The sequence below is a fragment of the Enoplosus armatus genome, chromosome 1, assembly GCF_043641665.1.
Source record: "Enoplosus armatus isolate fEnoArm2 chromosome 1, fEnoArm2.hap1, whole genome shotgun sequence".
Lineage (NCBI taxonomy): Eukaryota > Metazoa > Chordata > Actinopteri > Centrarchiformes > Enoplosidae > Enoplosus > Enoplosus armatus.
This window is the reverse complement of record NC_092180.1, coordinates 26,465,449-26,490,375: the sequence shown is the minus strand read 5'-3', so window position 1 is coordinate 26,490,375 and position 24,927 is coordinate 26,465,449. Positions and strand designations below refer to the sequence as shown.

Sequence of the window (24,927 nt, the reverse complement as noted above, 5' to 3'; positions counted from 1 at the left end):
TAAAATGGGTCACTGTGTTTTGGGATTCCTTACCTATTACTGCACTCACAATGTTATGCAATCGGTCCCAGCATCTATTCATCTACGTGACATTCAAATAACCTGGGTACAAAAATTGAGCATCATGTAAGTGAACATCCTCCGAAAACAAAATCTCAACCCCTAAAATAATTTCGTTAGATTTTTCTTCTCTCCTTATTGATATTGAATGGCTTTTTCCTAAATGTATGCCAATAACACCTGATTTTGTCTGACATAACATAAATGGGAAATGATCTCACTTATATAGCGCTTTTCAACCTTCACGGTTCCCAAAGCGCTTTACAGCTAAGTCTCATTCACCCATTCACTCACACATTCACACACCGATGGCGACCGAGCTGCCACGCAAGGTGCTGGTCTCCATCGGGAGCGACTTAGGGTTTAGTGTCTTGCTCAAGGGAACCCCCAACCCGCTCTAACCAGCTTTCCCTCCCGTGCGACAGTGCTAACCACTGCGCCGCATGCAATTTCTTTATCAGTGAATGCCTTTGTGGCAAACAAAGGATATATATATTTGTCCACGTATAGCCCATACAACATATTAAACAGGAAATATTGACTTTTTTGGTGAAATATCAATGCTTTATAGGTTTATGGTCATTCCTTTCCATATTTCATCATCTACACGAACGTACGCAACAAGCCCAGTTCGTGGCAAACTGAAAAGGTTACCATTTTAACACTTACATACTCATTCTTATTGTTATTTAAATGCGTATAGCGGTGAGGCCTGTGGGACCCCGAACAATGAGGAAGTAAAGCCAGTGTCAACAATAAACTAGGGTCAAACACGGACATCACACTCGGTAGACAGTGGATGGTAGGAGTACCAGTCTACGGCACTAATGTGACCAACTGGTCCAAATCGATTTGTTGTGCTGTTCCCATGGTCACCAAATGCACTGTGTGTTTGTCTGGAAAGTTTCCTGCTCAGTCGTTACTGTGAAGGCGTTTAATAATTCACATTGGGCTAGGGGAATGATGGTAACAGCAACGTGTATTGCTTGAGGTGGAGGACAAAATGCCCCAAAAAAAAGCTTGTTGCAGTTGATATACCGATTCATTAAATGATCTCAACAACAAGATTATTGCTCCTTCCTTCAATGCAGTTTTTGCTGATGAGGTCAGGTAGCAATTTTGTTTAGCTTCTGCTTCACATGCTCTAGTTGTTTAGATCATCAGTGTTTGTGTGTGACCTCCAAAAAGCAAAACTGACCCTGAAACTGTGCTACATCTCTAAGGTAAATCTATCTCAAGAATAGAAAATGCAGGCACAGACAACATCCTAACCCCTCCCACATTTTTCATCACAGCGAAGCATATTCTCATTGTCTGAGGCGGCTCAGGACCAAGGCAGGGTGTCATGCCAAAGCCTGGCTTTTATGAGGGGTTTTATATTCATTTGATGATCCTGCGGGCCTCTGTTTCCTGAGTGGATTATCCCTATATGCCGGTGCTGAGCCCTTTTTATATTCAGCGCCGTGGCAGAGTCAATAAGGTCCATTCTGCATACAATATTCAAGATTATACAAGACAGACAGCATAATTCACACTCAATCAGAATACAAATGACTGCAGACGGCGGAACAACACATTCCAAAACAAACACAGTGCTGGTACTGGCTCAGTCATGACCACCTTGCCATGCTCACACAGACTGTGCTGCAGGGAAGTCTTTACCTCTGCTTGGTATGGAGTCCTTGTTTTGTAAAGTCATGGTCTAAAATAATGCGCGTAGCAAACTGTGTGTGTGTGTGTGTGTGTGTGTGTGGGGGGGGTGGGTGGGTGGGTATGGTGGGCGTGAAGGTTACCTCGCATGCCTCGCTTTTTCTTGTGCTTGCTGGTGCATAGTCGCATGAGTGTCATTAAAATGATGTGCAGAGTATATCAGTCATGTTTATAATTGCACTAATGTGTTATGAACTGTTTCAACCTGCAGCGACCATAAAAGTTGCTCTCCACGGGATGGATCGGGAGATGAGAGAGGAGTACCTGGTGGTCATTCAGGCTAAGGACATGGGAGGTCACATGGGGGGTTTGTCTGGAACCACGACCGTCACCGTCACGCTAACGGACATCAACGACAATCCGCCGAAGTTCTCCAAAAGTAAGGAACTTCACGACCTTGAACATCCCAAATCGAATTAAGAAGAGAAACAAATGACTGCTGCTCTAAATAAGTGTTTCTCTGATTGGTAATAATTGGGAAAAAATAAATGTTATTTAGCACATTTCATCAAACAGGCTGCTCAGAAACGAATGCCTCGAACTGTTGTAATGGCTAATGATGATGCAGTGCTTTAATATGCTCCCATCATTTTGTTTAATTCGATCAGCATTTCTGGAAACCAAAAAGAGAGCTATGTCTGTCCCTCCCCAGGTTTGTATGAGTTTGTGATCCCTGAAGACCTACCGATGGGGAAAATGGGTGGCAAGGTGAAAGCAAACGACAGAGACATCGGCGAGAATTCCAAGTCGACGTACAACATCGTGGAGGGGGATGACCAAGGCATGTTTGAGATTGTTACGGACACGCAGACGCAAGAAGGCATTCTTCGACTGAAAAGGGTAAGACCTGGAAACTCGCAGGAAATGTCAACTCTTTGCACTCTTTCTCGCAGTCAAACACAACAAGGCCAAGGACGGTAATGGATGGAAATAGCTCGGGTAACTGTGTCCTGAGTCTGACACTTTGTAGCTAACATTTTATTAAAATTTCCCTTCAACTAATAATATAAATGATCTTGTAATGTTTTCAGTTAATCCAATGGTTTAAAAGTAAAGTCTAACTTCTTACCTTTCTAACTGAATATCGTCGTAGCCATTTACTTCAGCTTTGTCCTTACCAGAGATGGCAAAAGGACGCGAACGCCTGTGATTTATCCGTGCCCAAGGGTCCTGAGTCAGACCCCCCCAAATCAACAGCAATGCTGTCAGCACATCCCTGAATGTACGTCTGTCCTTCACAATATGATAACATGCTTCCAATTGATGCAGTAAAAACTTTGGCAGCGCAGCGATGCCCAAGCGCAATTTAAGCATTCCCACTGCTTTCTTTCCTCAAAGGCAATGCCAATGCTCAAGTACACATATGAAATCTGACATGTAGAATCTTGAAACATGTAATAATAATAATAATAATAATAGTAATACATTTTATATATAAAAATGCCTTTCAAATCACCCAAGGACACTTTACAGTTTAAAGGCCAGCTCTTATGCTCTGAAAGTCAGTTATATACACAACAATATAACAACTGGTGACCTCACCATAGTGTTACAGTTGGCAGCACATATTGTGTGTGCTCAGATTGTGTGTCTACGAACGCAAAGTCTTGGACATTAAAATGTCTCTGAAAGACCCAACAGATGCACTTTGTCCCTGGTAATGATGATAATGATGATCCTACATAACGTAGAGTACGTAACATCACCCAGTTTGTTCGTCCAGTGGCAGCTAATAATAACCGTTCACGCATTAGCTCTTGTTTCAAACACAAAGTGGCTGGAATGTCTGTGCAAAGCTGGATGGAGCATTTAGTATGTGTAAGTATGTTTGCCATGAAATTGTGGTGGCCACTTGATTAGGATGCAATCACTGCAACAACTCAGCCCTTAATTCTACCTATACAAATATAATGTTTGATTAATGTTGTCAGAGAGGTATTCATTTAGCAGTTTAGTAATAATGATAATAGTAATAATAATAATAACCATTTATTGATATAGCAATTATTGATATTGCAATATGTATCGATCAACGCATGACCCCAGATTGATTCAAAGATTTCAGCCTTGACTAAGATCTCCATTGACCCTAGAACTGCATCAAGCTGCTACAGCTCATTTCTTGAACACATAAGTGGAAAGTGTATTAAAAAAAAATTGCGTTTTCAAAATTTAAATGGCGTGCTAACATGAGGCCAGATTGCTCTGCCTCTTCTGTACCACTTCTAGTGAAATTCAGCGCTTTTCCCTGTCAAATATTTGAGTTTAAGTTTACAGTAAAGCACTGGCTGCTGTTTTCTTTACTTTCAGCAACGCACTGTTCCATTTTCACAGTAAAAATCACAGCTGTATGCTGTGACTTTGCAGTCAGCTATGCCATTAATTAATAGAGCTGTGAGAGAGCAGTATAATGCTCATCACTGTATTGAACTTTACTGGAAACTCTTTTTAATAGACTAATTGAAGGAACTGGTGGGATTGCATATGCTACAATTGTACCTTGTATGATTGCATGTGACAAATAAATTGATTGATTGATTGAAAAATGTCATACAATACATCTGAAAAATGTCATACAATACATCATACAGTACATCACATTAATGTGATGTAACGGCATGCTGTTGTAGAATTACAGCACGCTGTAAAAGTTGCGTGAGTTGAATCAGTGGCCAGTAATTTACTGTAAAGTTACACTTAAAACAGCATTGTAAAATGCTGCAAATTTAACCTTTTCACCGTTTTTATCTGTTAACCAATAGCAAACCTGCAATATAAAATAGGTGAAATACAAACTATACAGGTAAGGGCAAATACTGCCTTCATTTTTTAAGTTAAGTAGTATGACTATTAAATATTAAATATTAACACTGGGGCCTGCCCCCTGAGTACCTTGAAGGCTAAAGGAGCATTTGGTTTTTTGTATATATTGCTAAGTTTTCTAGCTGGACTTTCTTTCTTTCTTTTTTTTTTTTTTTACCATCACCATGATTGCAGATGGACTGAACGCAAAGTTGCCTGATGTTCTTCTCAATGCCAACACATCCACATATGAGAGCCGCCGTGTTCTACCGCTGGCCCCAAAGCAGTGGAGCACTTGCTGGTTAATTGCCTTGCTCAAGGGAACATTAGCAGTCGCTGTTGAGAGAAGACAAGACAATGCTCATTAAGCTCGTTCATCAAGATATTCCCATGCGTATGGTCCTGTGGAAAGCAAGCTAACGACATTACCGCCACAAAACCTGAATCTCTAACACAATGGCATATAGCGGCATGCTACAGTGTGACGTTGGTGAAGCAAGTGCTCGTATCAATAGCATAGTATTCACCAGCTAACATGGAAGTATGGCAAAGGCTGGCCACATGCTTTGCTGTTGACAGTATCCCAGGATCTCAGTGGTTTTCACACAATGTAATATGTTTCTAGATATGCAGTGCAAATGCAGTATTAATAAGTCCTCCAGGATAAAAGCTGTAGAGGTTTGAGCCTGGATATCATTTCTTGCCTGTAGACATTTGGAGAACCAAATCCCATATTTTGCTCAATACGGAAAGTGTGAAATTTTTCCACTTGAAAACCGCAATGCATTTTAATAACACTGTGACCTGCAAGCAAGTTTGGGCGCAGCCGTATCTCAAGGACATCTGTTGAAAATCAAACGGAGATTTCAACACATGGTATCAAAGATGCCAAAGCACATGCTATTTATATATGTATGTATTCCACAGTCTTTAGTCTGTAGATGCTCTGCTTGGTGGAATATGCTCGCATATATTGAATCATACACATGATTGATGGATGGGCGTTCTTGAGTCTTGAGTCACGGTTGGCTCAGTGTTCGCGGAGAAACGCTATACATCACTCAAATGCGGAATGCCATTGTGTCGTGATGTAAAATGACATTACCCCAAGGACATGTGGTGTGACTTTGTCAAAGTGTGAACAATGAACTGCGTGGGAGGTGGAATGTATAAGAGCTAAGGCAATCTGCGGGGACTACAATTCACTGCCACTAAAGACAACATCAGTGCTGGAGAACAAACTCGACACAAAGTCATAAAATCTCCAACTGTTGACAAAGCAAATGTCAAATGTGTTAGTCTTTTAGGCAACCTCCGCAGGCCCCACTCGCGCTTCCCATGTCTGCTCAGCCTTCTCTCTGTGGTCCTGGGTCGGTTGCCTACATCACTAAAGCAAGAAAGATGATAATGTGCCGGGAAAGTAGCAAGGCACTCGCACACTTACTGTTTTTGCATCCCTCCAGACGGCAGCGTCTCCAGTCAGGATGAGTTAAAAGAAGCAGTTGTTGTGCTTTTTCCTCGTTTGTTCTGTATCCTCACCGGTGTTATCCTCCAACCGGGGTGACAGAATAAAAGATTCGGTGTAACTCCCCCCCCCACCCCTACCCCAACGCACCCTGTCCCTGTCAACAGCTGTACGGGTCTATAAACTGCCATCTGACGCGGAATTCAAATGATATGAAATTCTTTGCGGCAAGGTTAAAACACATTGATCTATCTGAGGCTGGAGAGGCACAAACCAGGGGAGAGATCCTTTGCTGTTTGGGTTTTTAAGCTTTTTATCTGTCAGCCCCCAGGCCTGTCGAGGGATGTTAGTGGGATGCTGAGCTTTCACCCCTGCAGCCAACGCTGAACTTTGAAGTCTCTAAATGGCCTGTGTGTACATACTGATTTGATGCTAACGCTTGAGAGAGACCCCGAAAAATGACACAGCGGGGTTATGGGGGTGGGGGTGAACACAGGAGACACAAGGACGTCTCTTTGTTGCCTAGTTTAAGTCTGCTGTCCCCCGTTTAGAAATTCAGCCTCACTCAGGTAAGCCATGTTGTCCAGCAGGAATAGTGTAAACGGGCCGTGCAACCTTGACTCCAAAATGTCTGGTACAGAGCTCTACTGTTTTCCTTCTGCACTCTTGAATCTCTTAATAATCAACAGTAGCCGTACAACAGCACCACCATGCATACTAATAAAAATCAAAGTGGCTCTCCCTGGATTACTCAGTCAAAGCGCTGTGTGCGCTTATTGAATTGATAATTTGAACGGGTCAAAATTGGCTTGCGTTCTGATTCCATGGCTAGGATGTTATACAGTATTTAAAAAGAGCAGCTTGCACGGATGCTTGTTTTTGATTTTGTAATTGATATTGCAAATATTGAATCAAACTTAACTAGGCTAATCAGTGTGGCTGTTTACCAAACCATAGAAATGGATTTGGTGTAATTGAATATGCCAGCAACAGTGTTCGGACACCGGAAACAAATATAATAAGTTGTTTTTTTACATGCTGTCGAGTGGGAATGATACTGGCATATTTTGATGAGGGAGAAGCAAAGCAATGTGAGCCAGTTTTCCTGGATGAAGTGGATGTGGCGTGCTATATCTGCTGTGTAACTAATGTACAGGTGAAAGGCAGGTCACCAAAAAAAATACTAGTACTCTTAATGCTGCGTTCATCTATATATCTTGATATGAACTATTTTAATATTTAGCGTGCGGCTCTGAATCTCCCCTCAGCTATGGAACATTTTAGCATCTTTCAGTTCATTGTTTTAGGGCACACAACCTTTCATTCAGCAGCCACAGAGACAGAGGTCACAAGGCAAAGCTAAAAAAAGAGACTGTTGGACTTAAATTGATCAGGTTGCCTCAACGAGACTCCAAGCGAATGCTAATGTTTCTCCGTGTCTGCTGGATGTAACTGCTAACACATTCCCCGTAACAATTTAATGATAGTATTTTAAATGTTGTATCCACTGCCCCTGAAATGGCCCCCCCAAAAAGAATCTTGTTTTGATATGCCAGTGCATTCATTTGTTTCCTGTGATTATGCACAATGTTGTACAATTTCCAGTATCCCATGCCCGGTATTGGTTCATATCAATAAGCCAAGGGAATGGGCTAGAATTACAATATTCAGATGTAAATGGCAAATTTAATTTACATACTTAAAAAAAGTCATTACATTACAGTAAAGTTAGCCCAGTGTTTGTACCACTAAATGACTTTCAAATAATAATTCACATTAAAACTCAGGCCTTTCCTTTTTCTCCATTTCCATATAAAAATGTTAAATATCCAGCCACAGTCTTACACAGGCTCTTACTCCACCGTACCCTCTGAATTAAAGTGTAATCTGTTGGCTCGTGCTCCAGCCACACTATGTACTTTCTCAGCACAGACGGTAGGATCAGAGAGAGAGAAAAGGAAGGAATGGAGGAGGGGTTTGGTGTCAGGAGTGAAGAGGAGGAGGAGGAGGAGGAGGAGGAGGGGAGGTTAATAATGAAAGTGTTCCAAATAGCTTCTCTGTCCACGGAGGAGTGGGGCTTGGAGAGGCTTCAGGGGCCTCGGTCTGTCTACTCGTGCCCTGATGCCAGGAGTGTAGGAATGTGGACGTCAAAGCCCCAGGTCACCCCCCCCCCTCGCTACTGTCTCACCCCTCCACCCACCTGCCCCCAGAGCTCTCAACACTGGCCCTGTCTGACCTCAGGGACAGTTCCTCTCACTCTCTCCCCCTTTTCTCAAACTGAATACATTTCTCGTTTTGTTCATTCCCTTCTTCTTAGCCCTGCTCCTCTCCCCAAGCCAGCTCCTATCCCCTCAAGCGGCAAGGCCCAGTTTTGATTTCCCTATAAATCCTGGTTATGGAGCGAGGAAGTGACTTGATCCCATTATTCGACCAGAGGTGATTCAGAATGAAATTGTGACAGTCTGGGGTGTCCTCGGAGATGCCAAGAGAGTGAAATTGTGACTCTCCTCTTCTTTTTAAATATTAATGACGAGCCATCTGTAAAGGAAATGCTGTATAGCCGCTGAAAGTAGCGCTTAAACAGACCTGTCAGTCACACAACGACATGTCATGTGCAAAATGTTTTTTGTTCCTCTTAGGAAAATTACACCTTGCGTTGATAGTCTTGAATAAGCACCGGTTTTGCCATTTATTTAATGTGATCTGGTTGTGATAGCAGTACGTAAGCTCTAATAATCTGCTGTCACTGAGAGCATTAGCAGGGAGATTTATGTTCTTTCATGCCGATAAAGGTTGGGAAATATTTTCAGGTTGTCCAACTTTGAAAATTACACTTCTATTGATTTAAGTCAAAATGATGATCAAGTAAATTCTGGGGGAGGGGGTTGTGTGTTGCGCAGTAGACAGACACCATAGACATTATCACAGTCACTCACAAACGATCTCTTCAAATCAACAAGCTCCCTGTAGGTGTAATATGTGTGCGATTGCAGCGTCTTTTTTTTATGATGGAATGAATCATTTTAGTAGAAAAATGACAAAACTAGTCAACCAGTATGGACGCTCACTGAGCTCAGAGTCTGCTGTCAGACAGCGTTTCCATACTACCACTGGGGGCGCCAGAGTTAGACATTTTCAAATCTACGCATAGGGGCTTTAAGTGTGGACTTTAATTGTGGCCGTTCACACAATCAATTCACTTCTTGGTGTAGCATCTATTAAAAATGAATGAAATATTCAGATATGTACATAACAACACAATAATTCTGACTTACAATTAAAAATCCTTTGTTTCCAATTGTTTTGAATAAAAGTACAGAAGCATTTTCGTCAATATACACCTAAAGTATCGAAAGTAAACGCGTTCATTACGCAGAATGGCCATTTTTAGGTTGTCGTATTGTCGTCAGTCAAGCTCTAAAAACACTGGAACCTACATACCCCCGCAATGAAACCCCTTTAATCTATAACAGTGCATCTTAATATGATAAGTTGCTCATTTGGATGGGTGTTATCCTGGCAATGAAGCTTGACCACGTCTCTCTTTGTCCTCCCCGCAGCCTTTAGACCACGAGAGCAAGAGAGCCTACACCCTGAAAGTTGAAGCCACCAACGTCCGCTCTGAGCCCAGCAGCGGAGGGCCCTTCAAGGATACCGCCACAGTTAAGATTGTGGTCGAAGACTCCGACGAACCTCCTGTTTTCTCCAAACCAGTGTACTTACTGGAGGTGAACGAGAATGCCCCCATCAACACGGTCATAGGGACCGTCACCGCCAGGGATCCGGATTTGACTGGGAGCCTTGTCAGGTAAGAGAGTGGCTGCAGTAAACAGTGAGCTGCTGAGGAAAAACCTCATCCTTTACTGCTTAACCATCTGCTGCTGACTGACCAGAGCAGTTCAGTAACAAAACTCAAAAAAAGAAAGACGCTCTTTAGTGTAACTTCAAGAAGTGATGGAGAGTATAGGTTAACAAATGAGTCTTTTCAGGCTATAATGAGTTGTTTTAATAAAAGGGTTGACACTGAGGCATGCAATTAAATCCTTTCATGCCTGTGACCTTTGGAGACTGCGGTAGCGCTGTTGGCAGTGAGGAAGCAATCCGATGATTGCTCTCATTTCCACAGATGTACAAAAAAAAAAAAAAAGTAGATTATGAGTTGAAGACAGCACAACTTTCTCTTTCAATGTGTGACCGGCGCTGCTATATTTTCTCCTCTTGTGTGACTTAATCTTGGAAATACCACAAGGGCACCTTGAGGATAGGTTATACAGGCAATTTCTCTCCCTCCATCTTGGCATTTCATTAATTCTCCAGCGACTTGCTGACCGCATTCCCGGGACAACACTCAACAGGTTGTGTGTAATTGCATGGCGGGCGGAGAGCAGGCTGGGTTTCATAGATTGGCTGAGGCTATAGAGCAGGGCCGGTTCATTTTACTTCTTTTTTTCCCCCCCTTTTCTGGTGGCATCCTCATGTTTAGTGATGAGATTGCCAGGAGGAATTGAGCCCTGAGGTTGCATGATGTCCCTCCCCTGGTAGAAAGAGAAGTATATTTCACGTATAATGGCATCTTTTGCCTCTGTCTGTCCTTATTTCGTGTCATGTTGAGCAAGTCTTTGTTTTATATGTGGATTAGAGGGAGATAGAGAGACAAAGTCAGAGACCAGTTTTGTAAATTACTGATTTCTTTTTACATCGTAAGTGCATAGAAGTCCATTGGATTTGATAATCTCAAAATAGCATTTTCCTCTGAATTATTTGCAGCTGTTAGAGCTAGTTATGTTTGCCTACTTCCTTGTTATTCGCCCCCCTTCAGTGCATCATTATTGAAAGAAAAAGTGACTAAATAATGAATGAGTGTGCATGCAAATGGCAGCACCCTGCTGGTATGATCTCTTCACACATTTGCTGCTATGAAACTGTCCAGAAATCAACATCCTGTCTTGGCACTTGTTAAATGTTTTGTGCGCCCCCCTCAGGTCATTCACTTACACTCGCAGCGTTCTTTATGCTTTTAATCACCCATTTTACAATTTTCGCCAAGAAGTAATTTTCGTTATTTTCAGAATGGATTGTTGCTCAAGGGCTTTGTGTGACTGTCAGGCCAAAAAAAAGAAAATAATAAAAATAAAAAAAATCCACTGCAGTCAGAGAGAAACAGAATGGAGCCTTTTGAAAATGTTCTCAAGAGCTGTTAGATTTTTTAATAAAGCTCATTCTCAAACTTTCAATTTAATTCTCCGGGAGAAAGAAGAAGAAGCAGTAAGTGGCTATTAGAGTACAGTATTAATCATCTGCCAAACTCCTGTAAGGCCACTGATCATCCGGGGGGGGGGGGTAACTGCTCAAAGATTACATACACCACCAGACGCTTTCTTGCCAGTTTGCATTTTGTCGCTAAACAAATTGATGCACCGCAGCATGTGATTTTCTTTGAAGTCCAAATGTACATTTTTACGCACCCCCCCCCCCCCCAACACACACACACACACAAATCCTCAAGATGAGCGTGATCTGTCACAGACGTCTAGTGTTTTCTTTTAGGTGGTGGGGGGGGGGTGAGATGAAACAAACTATTGTCATGGAGGGCTTAATATGATGCATCACCCCCTCACCAAAGACCATTTGATGTTACTTCCAGCCAGGGTCGGTGTTAGCCTGTGACTCTGCGCTCTGGGCTGATAGAATGATTACAGCATGGACGCTTTTAATCCCTCCAGATATTCTGGCTGACAGAAGGCTGGAGCCTCAGTAATGCCTCTTACAAGATCAGAGGTATGTTCTAAATAGTGGGAAATCTGGAGAAAAAACCTCACTCGCCGATGGGCTCGATAATTAGACTTTGAAACTTAGTTTGTTCGCAATGCATGCAGGGCCGCAAGTAACAATTGTTTTCATTATTGATTAATCTGCCAATTCTTTTTTGGATGAATAGATGAATCATTTGGCCTTTAAAACATGTGAAAATGCCTGTCACAATTACCTAATCCAAGGTGGCATCTTGTTCAACCAACCATCCAAAGCCCAAAAGATGTTCAGTTTACAATGATATACAACAGAGAAAGGCTGTAAGTTGCTCGAGTTTGTGGTTGAAAACTGATTTAAATAATTAATACATTATCAAAATAGCTGCTGATTATTTTTCTAATGTCACTTATCGCTTAATCAGCTGACGGGGAAGGAACCAGACATGGACAGGGCTTTGAAGGTGATTTAAAATACATAAGCAGTTAGTATTCCTGTGAAAACGATAATGTAACACATGCAGCTTTACACTTGAAATAAGTGTAAAGCCCCCCCCCACACACACTTTCTGTCTCCTCTTCTCTCCCCCTCGCAGTCTCTTGTTCTTTCTGTTTCAAAAATTGTTTGAGGGGAGAGGCGCCCTGAAAGAAAGCTGCATTTAGTGAAGGTGGATCTGTAGCAGTGGAGGGGACTTTCTCCTGACCACCATCTGAACGAGCTCTCCAGTCGACCCCTTTGATTAAAATTTGCTCTCCGTCTCAATCCCCCCCCCCCCCCTCCAGCCAGACCAGACTAAACTAGTCTGAGTCTGAACCACTTGGGGCGAGTGCTCTGGTGGGCTGCCATGTCCTCTGCACTCAGGAGACAAACAACCCCTTAGCTGTACTTAATGCACCCAACCAACAACATTTCAGGTGCACTCCATGAAAAAATGCCTCAGTATTGCTTCTCTCTGGAGCCTGTGCTCTGTTGTTTTCTACCTGACTGATCACAGATAAGAAGCAATGTGACATCTGGCAGTCACTGTGGCTGTCTGACACGAACTGCTGGATTTCATAGAATAGCTGTGACTGTATTTTACTCCAGTAAGTACTGATGCTGTGACAAGCATTCGCAAAATGTGCTTTGGATTTTAAGCTTAAGTTTGGTTAACATTTTTTTTTTTTTTTTTTTGTCTTCATTCTCCTTTTCTTCTTTTATTGTTGAGGGAAATTGCAGGGACATAGCGGCCTTCTGTAAAGCTTGTTTTCTTTCTGCAGGCTTCCTTATGTTGTTTTAGCACAGCTGACAGCTGACGTGCTGCATATGGTAATACGAGCAGTCGTTTTAAAATGAATGGGAATTTAACGCCAGGAAGGCCTATTCGGGCAGGACGGATTTACTTTATTTTTTTGTTCGTTTTTTTTTTGATACTTTGATGTTTGACTCTCAAAGAAAAATCACCTTCCCGGTTAAAAGGGCCTGGGATCCAACCTGAATAAAATGCAGTGTTAAAACACAACTGGTCAGCATTCAGGGGACGGCAAAAAATTAGTTCTACATCTGTGATCCTCCCAGTGGAATCACCGACCTAATAACAAGCAGGAATGTCACAGAGGCATTTTGTTCTCTGCGGAAAAGCCCTTCTCTTTCCAACTTGCAGGCACTCAGTCACTCAGACGCACACACTCACACTCTGAGGGAGATAAAACACACACATACGCAGAAACCTTTCCTTGGGCTGCTTAACCTTTCGGCCTCTAATTTTGGGATGATGCATACCTTGCAGCAATGCCAACCAAAGCATGATACACTGGCATGGTCAATATTGTACATCTGTCACATATATGCCATTTGACTTACGACATATACTATATCACAATGTCCCTCTTACAAATGAAAGCTTGAATTCGCAAGCAGTAAAACACACCATTAATCCATTAAACGCACTCGCGCTAATACCGCCTCCCTGCGTGACTGACATCGCTGCGTCCATTTCCTGGCTTCACAGTGTTTAACATTTATTCATATCATGTAATTGTCACTTGTGGCCACAGTGATGTTAATCAAAAGTCACATAGTCTCAAATGTATAATTGTCAGAACTCTCAAATATCGATATTGGCCCTCGCAAATCTAGTATTGGTATTGTGGTCATGCAGCACAGTGCAGTTTTTTTTTTTTTTTTTTTTACATCAGTGGGGTACTCCAGCGATTTAGTATTGCACTTTCATAAAGTTTGGGAATCACAAGAATGTTCAAAACTGACGAAGCAGAGACTGAGATATCCTTACTTTGAATCCCTAGTATGGGTCAAGATTAGTCAAAAACACCAGATCCCACATCTCCCAAAACGTTTTCATTAGACCCGATGACCCTGGTGATGTCATGAGGGTTGTTTTCCCCCCAGAGTGACAGAGCACATTAACAATAAACGGACAAGCTTCATTTGTAAAATCTGTGGAGTGCCGCTCCTGTCTCCCTCACATAGACATGCATACGTACAATTCAATTTGATGCTGAATGCACTAGCAATTGTACTTGCCTATTTCCTGGAAATAAGGAACCACTCAACAAGAGTGTCTCTTGTTGACAATAATCCATGTTCCTGGAGGTCACAGAGGATTTCTTGGATAATTCACTGTTTTTCTGTTGGATTCCATCATCAGTCTGTTTGCACCGTCTCATTGTGATACAGAAGCCACACTGTAGCAACATGGCTCGAGGTTAGATGGTGACAGATGTGGATTGCCACAGTGAGTGTGTTCCCACCTTGGATCATTGTCTGCTCCCACTGAGGTTTCAAGATCAATCACAAAAACATTTTTGATTCAATATGTTTTGCTCTTAATTGTAACGTCACGTTTAAGATAAAAGTCTGCGTTGCTGGCGCCTGTAACCGACTGAGCTATTGTTGTACATTGAGTTGATGAAGCCTTTTACACTCGCTGCCCAGTGTCTGGTACATCTTTCCTGGAGAAAAAGGCGCCTGACACGCATCAAGTGAAGGAAAAGAGAAATCACTGGGTAGTTAGCGTGAGTAATGAGAGCCGGCGTGGCTGAGGAGACAAAAGATTGCCACCCACAGAAACTCTCACAGAGAACATGGCCGTACCGGTTTTGACTGACAGGTGATCTGTGAGGCATGCAGCGCAGAGACGCCTCACCAATGCACCAAAAGGACCATAAATGAATGCTCTCACTGATTACATCTTATATTTTTCTTTTTTTTTGTGTGTGTGTGCGCACAGAACAGCTTCTGCCACACTGATGAATTTTGATTAGCGTTTAACATATCTGGTTGTAGATGTTGCGTCAGTTGTACGAATGCTTCACAGCTCCAAAGTACTTGGCACGAACAGCCTGCACGTGATGTTTAACTGTTAGACCGAGGTCAGCCCGGTGGCGCTTAAAGGCCCGCGATAAAGTAAAGCGAAGCATTCCCACATCACACTCAGGAAAACGGCGCACACATAACGCTGGATATCTTCCCTTTTTTTTTTTTTTTTTTTTTATTATTTGCTTTTAATTCTTTTCACATCACGGTGTCAGCTTGAGTGACAGGTGGCAGAACATTTCAGGGTCTGTCTCCTCGCTTCCACGTGAGGCTGTCAGAGTTTGACTGGGAATCCACTCAGTCTGCGGGAGAGAGGCTGCTCCCAGGTGGCTCGCTGCTGTCTGCCTGTCTTGAAAGTGCTCTGCGTCTGCAGGGCAAGAGAGAAAGAGAGAGAGAGAGGGGGGGGCGGGGGGGTTGGGAGGGGGTCCTCATGGACCTCTCCCAGCCCGGCGTCTAGAGGATTTTACACCATTTCATCTCAAAAATGGAAATGTCACGGCTCGGTACATCTCCCCAACAATTGGAATCTGGGCCAGTGGTTTATTTATTTCATTTCCCACCATTCTTGTATAAGCAGCATCCTCCTTCATATAAATTGTTGTTGTTGTTGTTGCGACTTTGTCTTTTTTTCTGGTGCACTCTCTCCATTTCTCTTTCCCTCCGTCTGTATCCCTCCATTTCCACCCTCTCCCTTCTCTCTCTCGTACAAACACCGTAGGGTTCCTGCCGACAGGTCTGGACTGGTAGGGATGAGCGCTTCCACTGCGAGATGGTTACAAGACCCAGGGTTAGGAAGGAAGGGAGACAGGGTGAGCGGGGCGCCTGGTGGCCGAGGGATGTCTGTGCGGGGTATGGGGTCTGCGAAGAATTGTATAGGGGAATTGGATTAAGAAGAGCTTTCGAGACCCAGCTTTCTGACTGTTAGTGGGTGAGAGATTGTGAGGGAAGATGTGAGAGCGAGACAGAGAGAGAGAGAGAGAGAAAGGGGACGCGGGGACAGTTTGTCCTGGAGCCACGGAAACACTTGTGCAGTACATGGTGTAATTAGCTCACGTGAATCACTGCGGGCCTTGGGTTTTGGGTGAGTAGGATGTTTGCGACAGTCACACATGATGGCAAGTTAAGCATGTGAAACCAAAGATGACCCATAATGACAGATTCTTTTTCAGTCCGTTTCGTGTGGGCTCGTCCCATGGATTGGCGCCGCGCTCGTCGCTACTTGAAAGAGCGATTTCACAGCTTCAAGTGGCATCGGAAAATTCTCTTTTATGTGCATTCCAATTTCGTAACCACAGCTGGAGTTTTTCCTGGTGAGTTTTATGTCTTGCCACTGTATTTTGAAGACTGTACAAATCTGGAAAAAGTCAGTGTGTCACAGGGAAAGGAACGTTTCACAAGTGTATCGTTTAATTCATTTGAAAAGTGTGCTGCTTTACAAGGACCAAAAAGTGGCTACTGGTTTGAAAGGAAAACAAAATCATTTTGCCTAAGATCAGACAAGGTCACACATAACAGGCCGGTCATTGGTTCATCTCCATTACATCCATTACCCCCCCCCCCCCCATTGTTAGATCTCATGTGTGACACAATGCTGTCCTAACTCATTAATGCAAAGCCTTTGGGAGCCATTGAGTGTTGACAGATCCCAAACAGGGTTAACAACACCCCATCTCTTACCCTGACACAACATGTGCTAATGGTCTTTTTTCGCAGGAGGGAGGCGTCGCCGTGATTGGTTGGGAGGAGGGCTTCTCAGACCTTATTGGGCTTTAATGCCCCCTGCCGCTCGTGTGAAGGCCGTAATTATTCCTCAGATCATTATTGATTCCCCACTGTTTATAATGTGCATTAATCTGCCGCTTTCTCTTGACGGGTAAGGCCCTGTTAGCCAACGACACACAACGGATTGTGAAAAGATGCTGCAGTGGTGGGGTCGCTTCAGAGTTGTGGCTCAAACTTTCTGACAATCGACTGTCTCTGCAGGTACTTCATCGATCGGCACACAGACCTGGAGAGGCAGTTCAACATCAACGTGGACGATGGGAAGATCACCCTGGCCAAACCGCTGGACCGGGAGACGGACATGTGGCACAACATCACAGTAACCGCCACAGAAGTCAGTAAGTGACCTCTCCTGGCTCTGTTCCCCACTTCCTCATGAATTGTAATGTCCCCTTTCCGAAATCAACACACTATTAGGCTTTCATTGGCATGCAAGTTTTACTAACTCAGAACTGGAGGGAGACACGTTCCGTATCTTCTCCCTCTGAGCGACTTCGCCGTCCCAGTCAAAGGAATCACTGACCTGCTACACGCAATCCTCTGTTCAACAGCATAAACCGGTGCTTTTAATCGCTCCGAGAGTATGGCACAAACAATTAGCATTTGAATCCACGGAGGCATTAAATACGTTGATTTGCTGAGTTTTGATTGAATTAAACAGCTCAGTAGTCAATTTGTGGAAGTGCAAGAACATTAAGACGTATCAAATAAACAGTTTTAAAGACATGCTCCAGAGTGGATTGCTCCAACGCCAGCATCCATTACAGATTAAAGAACATCTGCGAGACCGCAAGAACTCACTGACTACGTAGAAAATCTTGCCGGCAGAGCTACAAACAGCTCAAACCATATGTAAGGCTTTATTTGCATACAGATTGTTTCAGGGGGGCTGTATGTTGTGATAAAGCTTAATGTACCCCTTAAAGCTATTGGAATAGAAATTTACACAGCTTGTAACTTTTTTTTTTTTCCCCCTGTCCTCTATCTCTCTCTCCTTCTCTCCCTGTCTCACCCTCTATCTGTCCCTTTCTTTCCTTAATCAAAGGGAACACATTAATTGTCAGAATAAATGAAAGCCCAAACGCTGTCATAATGTTTTGGCCGTGCAGCACAGACAAATCCCACCGTCATAGCAGCCCGTTGGAGGAATTGAATGTGTCTCATTTGATAAGCCGGTTGCCTTGTCATTTCTTGCACCCATATATTTAAAGTGTGCCTTCATGCCTCTTGGCAAAGTAACTGTGGCTCGAGATAGTGGCATCTCTGAAAACACCTAATAGGAATTTGCCAAAATAAATATGGCAGTTTTGCTATTCTTCACGGATGGGGAGGGGAAAGCCGGTGTCTTCTCTGGCGTGAAGAGGAATAGATGTGTTCCCAGTTCTATCCCGATGCCATTTGCCACCCAAACGGAGGCGCGTTCTGCCGCCTCGCACCGGTTGACATCTGACTAATCAGATTCTATTCCCTGTCTGCTGCTGGGGGAAAGTCACTTTTGTAGGGGTGGGGGTGGGGGGGGGGCGGCTGGGCTCTGTCTCCCTCTCTCCCTCTGCTCTAATCCATCTATCACTGTCTATCAGACTGTCAATTTCCACTCTCCTCACTGCTTACCTCTTTTTCAACTCGTCTCCTTTGCCTGTCTGCTGGCCTTGGATTTCTGGGGCATCCTGTCCACTGCTCTCTATGTTTCATCAAAAATACGTCAAAATGAAGAGAGGCTATATTGATATATTTGCCTGTAAAAGAAATCCTATGACATTTTCATGCAAATAAATGCATATTTTGTTACTCTTCTCAGGCAATTGTTCAATTTCATAATACCAGTGAAAGTGAGACTATGTCATTTTTTAAAGAAGACATACCACAATCTTTAATTCAGGTGCAATGAAATGCAGCCTAGCTTCATGACACTCAGGGTGTTTGCTGCTACAGCTTCACATGGTCTGGTATGACCAGTAGCTTGTGGTAGCTAACTGTAGATATGTGCTTTCTGGCCAACATTAACCAGCACATTTGCTGACTGTATGACTCTTTTTTTTTTTTCTGCTTGTGTTCCTGTCCCACAACATCAAGACAATGCACTCACCGTTGTCGTCACATAGCGTCATTCTTCTTATGAGGTGAAGAGGGGGCAAACTGCATGGCCCTGAATAAAATTAAAAAAATAAAAACATACCAGTGTCATTGGCCACAGTGACACAGCCCTCTGGGGCCCACATTAAAAGATAATTGCTTTAAAAGTTGGCATTTGCACTACTGATTAATAAATATAACCGTTTGTGGGGACTCTCGAAAGGGACTGTCAATTGCCAGTGATGAATAATTCCAATCAAAATCTAATCTAATTAAACTGCCTTTTATTGTCTTTTTAGACTTCAGTTACCAGTGACTCATTAATATGCATGTTTTAACCCTCATGTTTTAAACATTACAGTGTACAGGGGATTTTCAAAAGCACGTAGAATGGGAGGGTTTTTTTTTTTTCTTTCTTTCTTTTCTGTTGCCTAGAATCCTGTTTTGCATCACTGATGCCGGCTGAAATGTAGATTGATGTGGCTTATCATCTGTCCTCCCATCAGCTCAGGAAATTAAGGGAGAAATAAAGACGGAAAACAAAGGAAATTAAAACTAGGTCACAGAATTTACCTGGGATTTCATGTGTAACCTTGTTTTTTTTTTTCCAGTTTTCAATTTTGCTCATCGTCTTTTCTTATTGATCTGCTCTTGTCCCTCCTTTTATCTCTTTTTTTTTTTGATTTCCTTACTCTCTCTCTCTCTCTCTCTCTCTCTCTCTCTCTCTCTCTACCTATCCTTAATTCACACCGTATATTAGGAAACCACAGTCAGATATCCAGGGCAATTGTGGCCATCAGAGTCATGGACATTAATGACAATGCCCCTGAATTTGCCACCGAATACGAGGCCTTTCTGTGTGAAAATGGAAAACCTGGACAGGTAAGGAAAGAAGTGGCTCATTCATCAAACCAGTGATCTATCTCTCTCTCTCCATCTCTCTCTCTCTCCTCCCCTGTAATGATTGGCCACAGTGAATTATAGCCTATTTATTTCACTGGGAAACTACAGAGGTGGGAGTACGGCCCTTTTTTCCCTGCAACAGTCCTCCCTTGACACAGTGTGTGCAGAGCAAAGGGGAAATGAGAGCAGTCAGGATTGATCAGAGTGGATCATAATTCAAGACTGTCTTTCATGTCCTCCTCCAGATGGCACAATGCTTCCCCCAGCCAAAAACTCTGGACAAGTACTTAGCATTCTCCTTCTCATCAATCGACCTCATTCAGGGGACCTGCTTGCGTACAATAGGGAGCTTTATTGAAAGAAGGGGGGGGGGGGGTACTGAAATAAAAAAAAGGGAAACTGTCCTGCAGGGCCTGAATTCTAATTTCCAATCAATCATAAGACATACAGCACGATAAGACCCATGATGACAGATTAACAGATAGAGCCAGGAGCCTGAAAGTGTGCCAGACTAGACAGGACCTCATTGATAATAATCTCAAACTCCAGGAATGAATAGGGCCTATATTTCATCAGGTGTGATCCAGCCAGTATTAGACTGAGGCAATCTGCGGTGGCAAAAACAGAGTAATGAATAGGCTGCCTCCTCTAATGGCTTCGAGCCCTCCTCTGTATATCTTCTTGTCTCTCTGTTTTCAACACAGGTGATCCAGACTGTCAGCGCGGTGGACAAAGACGACCCGATCCAGGGCCACTACTTTGACTATCGCCTCGTCCCGGAGATGCTCAACAACCCCAATTTCACCATCAAAAACAACCAAGGTGAGTAACGGAAGAAATCACAGAGAAGTAACTCTTCCGTGGCAGGGTGAGTGAAGTTTCTGCAAATTTCTCCAATGGCTTTCCAGTCTAATCTCTAACCCGCGGCATGTTAGCCATACTCGAGATGAAATCTGGTGGATCAGTGTAGCTCACAATTAGCAGATGTGAAATTGTCTGGACACCAGCTTCTTTTTACTCCCCAGTGCGTTTTGAGAGAAACTAAATGAATGGGATCCAAATGGCTTTTCCTGGTAGTCTTGCAGCTCAATGTAGGGTGACTCCTCAGGAGCTGTTGCCGCATGGCAGATGGTACTAAATTCATTTGCTAAATACTCTGATTGGTTTATTTGCTGTTTTTCTCCGTCTTTATTCCATTCCTCTTCTCCTGCCTCCCCTCCATAACTGGCTCTGAACAGGCTGTGTTCATGATGACATTGTGTAATGCTTTCAGCTTGGGGCAAAAAAATCTTCATATGGTACTGGCCTTCTGTTTCGACGCAGAGGCTGCAGGCTAACTTACTGCAACCTCTCTCCGACGGAGGAAGAGTCCATAAAAATCAGGTCATCAAATGGACTAGCCGTCTTTTGACAAAAATAAAAACCTTTTACTTTTGAAACAGGTACATTAGCAAACACGAGACGCCAGTGTTATAATCACAGGCAACAGAAAAATAGCCTTGGCAAATTATTTCATATCTCTTTTGACAACATTAAGCAATAACTAAAGGAAGGAAATATATATTTTTCCTGTCACATACTGTATGTGCAAAAATCCTGTCTGAATCAAAAGTGAAGAGCTGTTTAACATGCGGGTTCCTGAACCCTGCCCTTTTGTTAAGAGGAGATTTAATAGTTTCTTAAGATGATATAACAGATATATAACCCCTCACTAGGAATGTTTCACCACCTTAAGCACAGCTCTGCGTTAGTCCAAACAACATAAAGGTCTGCATTCTTCTCACTTGTCTGAAACCAAAGTAAATGTGTTGTGGCTCGGCTCTATGTATGACATACCGCACCAGCCACTTGTCTATGGTATTGCTAATTCCGAAGAGAGAAAAGAAGCCCATCGCACCATATCCTCCAGCACTTCAGTGGCTATTTCTATCTGAATCGGCAGCTGTGGGAGACACTTCAGTGAAGAGCGTCAGGCTCCTGTGAGCCTCTGTGTGCTGCTTTTGTTTGCGATGATGAGTCTAATTGTAGGGATTGAACAGTGAAGAGGTTAGGGGTTGTCCACACTGTGGAAAATGGCTAAGGTTCTGACCGGCTGTATGCAAGATATCGAGCACTCTGTGCTCAGGAGGCGGGGTTGCAACAGAGCAGAGCATCCCATTCTCCGTAATTGAGACAACACACATTCACCACACTGCCAAAAATGAAATTATGCTGATAGAAACTCTTTTCAGACTCCATGCTTAACGTTATAATTGTGTTAAGAAATTACACAGCCTACCTCTTACAAATGTAGTTAAAGTGATGTTAAACTCATTAGCAAAATGCACCCTTGCTCAATTCAATACACTCTGGGGTTTTGCAGCTACAGCCTTACTTGGTCTGGTGTGACCAGTACCTTGTGGTGGCTAATGTTAGCAAATTTCTAATAGCTATTACAGAGTCAGTTCAGTGACCTTATGACGCCTCTCTACTGATGCTAATGTTAGACTATGTTTTGTGTAATCCCATCCCGTCATGTTATCCCATAATTGTAATTTGTGGCTGCTGTTTAGGAAAAATCCCACAATTCAATTTCAGTTGGACTTTAAAATGAGTCTGTTACAGCCTATAGGTCTGGGATCTGTACCCAAGGAGGGAGAAATTAATCTTTCACATTTATTGGTTTCATGACGGGGCCACCGTGGTATACAGTGAGCCAGTCAGTTTGCTGCTGGAAACAACACCGAATGCCTTCTTCATATAGTCATAAGGCACTACCCGTCATTGTTCAATTACTGGTTGACAGCGACACTGACTAATAGCGAGTCAACAGCTGCGACACAACACAAAAATAGCCGCAGACACAGAACCGCAACTGTCTGCTTTGTAGCAAATGCCTCCCAATCACGGAGATGTGTCTTGTGTTGGCTTGCTGAACGAGCGACCAGACAAACAGCCATCTAGGGAAAGGGGATCGCTAATGCTAGGCCAGTTAGCTAAGAGCACACTGAACAGCTTAAAATCCTACTAAAAATGCAAAATGTCAGCATCCGTCACTTTTACATGCAACAACACTGTATTTATTTATTTAGTATGCAGGGTGAAGAAATCAGACACGCTTAATGTGGCCAGTGGTGGGAAAGTTCCTCCATCAGTAGGACAGGAGCGATACAAATTGTCATCTTTACAATAGCGAGTATTTGTGTCTATACAAAATTGGATCTACCAACATGACCTCTTTTGCTTCTTCCAGTCCTTTGGTATTATGTTACTGTCAAGCATTCAAGTCCTGCTGGTTTGACGTTGATGAATGTGCTGCGTGTAGTTGCTCATCTTAAGAGACTTCAGAAGTTCAGAAAGTTAGCGACTGTAAGTGTCACTTCTGCTGTCACTTCTGCCATTTGGAACCTCCCACATTCAATTATTTATAGCTAATAATGAATTCAAATGAGCTTTTGTTTTTGTTACAGTGACAATTAATATTTCAATGGACACCGCTTTTTATCATAACCCATCAGCCGCTTGGTGAAACACTTGATGAAGCACGATAATGTGCCCTAATATATAAAAGATAATAAAAATGGCATTCGGAGTTCAATCTGTTTGAAGGTTATCTGTACAGCTGTCTTTCTCTTTGAGTCACAGTTTTTTTTTTTTTGTAGATGGGCTGACGGGCAGGAAATGTTTAGTTCTATTTTTACCATCAATAGTTGCCAAGAAAATGAAAATGACCTGTATACGAGGACAAGCCCTGATGGTTTACTACAGTACATTAGATACTTGCATACTCACTATGCACTGCTGAATGATCCAAATGAAATAGGACATGTTGGTGCTCACAAAGCACAGCGTACCACTTTGTGGCAGCACTCGTAAGAAAATAAATCTGAGCATATGTTCACATCAATTACAGATTGTACAAAGCAAATAATTCTATCATGATGCATTCCATCTTTTGATTAAGTTTGCTCTGTCAACACGAATGTTTCAACATGGCCCGTCTCTCTATGGCGTATATATATATATATATATATATATATATATATATATATATAAAAATCTATATAAATATATCTCCATTTCCCCCCACTCTTCAGTGCACCCTCAAGCAAAGAGGCAAAGGTTAGGCTATCAAAAATCTTGTACGTTTTCCATATGATCAGCAGGAGTAGATTCTTATGGGAATGCAAGTGTTTGATAATGTGAGCAGGGTAAGGAGAGGCAGCTAATGAGCAGACAGCTTCACAGAAGTGTCATCAAAGAGCAGCTGGCACCTTTCTGGGTCGACATGTGCCATCTTCTAAGTCAGTGTCGCCTGCCGTGGTCCCTTCATTTCCTCAGCTTTCAAAGGGGGACAGCAAACTCGGGCTTGCCTTCCTTCAGAATTCCCAAATTGGACAGTCGAGAAAAGGGAAGGTGGCTGAAATCCATCTGCAAGCATTGGAATGTGAGAGTGCTAGAAAGCCTAGTGACGATTGATGCGAAATTAGTTTACCCTCATGCTGCACTGATCTTCACACAATTTAATAATAGAACTTCAGTCTGTTGCCACCATGAATAATAATGGTCTTTTCACACAAAAAAAATCATCTCTGGCTTTACCTCTCTCTGACAGACAATTCAATCAGCGTTCTAGCCAAGCATGATACATTCCGACGACAGAAACAGGAGATGTACTTCCTGCCAATCATCGTGACGGACAATGGGAATCCACCGATGAGCAGCACCAACACCTTGACCATCCGAGTCTGCGGGTGCAGTAAAGACGGCATTGTCCAGTCCTGCAACGTGGAGGCCTACGTCTTACCCATCGGCCTTAGTATGGGAGCTCTCATTGCTATCCTGGCGTGCATTATAATACTGTTAGGTGAGGTATTTCTTTTTTGCATTGTGACATTGTTGCAATGAAGTTGTATAACAGATGTAGATGGAAACTTAAAAAACGAATGAATGATAAAACAATAATAATAATAATCTGAACTCGATGAATGATCTGCTTTTACTGACAGAAAATCCACTTCAAATCCACGTCAAAGCTTGACCTAGACTTCTTCTTTCTTTCCTTCTTCCTTTCTTTCCATGTTTCTTTC

At 42.9% G+C, this 24,927-nt stretch overlaps 1 protein-coding gene across 2 annotated transcripts in view; it reads left to right on the top strand.

The window, feature by feature from the left end:
• cdh8 (cadherin 8) overlaps positions 1-24,927 on the top strand; it is an 83,100-nt gene that overhangs the window by 57,673 nt on the left and 500 nt on the right. The window contains exons 4-10 of one of the 2 annotated variants that reach the window (XM_070909233.1): positions 1,982-2,149; positions 2,423-2,610; positions 9,598-9,845; positions 17,084-17,220; positions 19,716-19,837; positions 20,563-20,680; positions 24,453-24,704. In XM_070909233.1, coding sequence (XP_070765334.1) covers positions 1,982-2,149; positions 2,423-2,610; positions 9,598-9,845; positions 17,084-17,220; positions 19,716-19,837; positions 20,563-20,680; positions 24,453-24,704 — 1,233 coding nt within the window. Of the gene's footprint in view, positions 1-1,981; positions 2,150-2,422; positions 2,611-9,597; positions 9,846-17,083; positions 17,221-19,715; positions 19,850-20,562; positions 20,681-24,452; positions 24,705-24,927 lie in introns of both variants that reach the window. The other variant, XM_070909226.1, reaches the window with a different exon arrangement.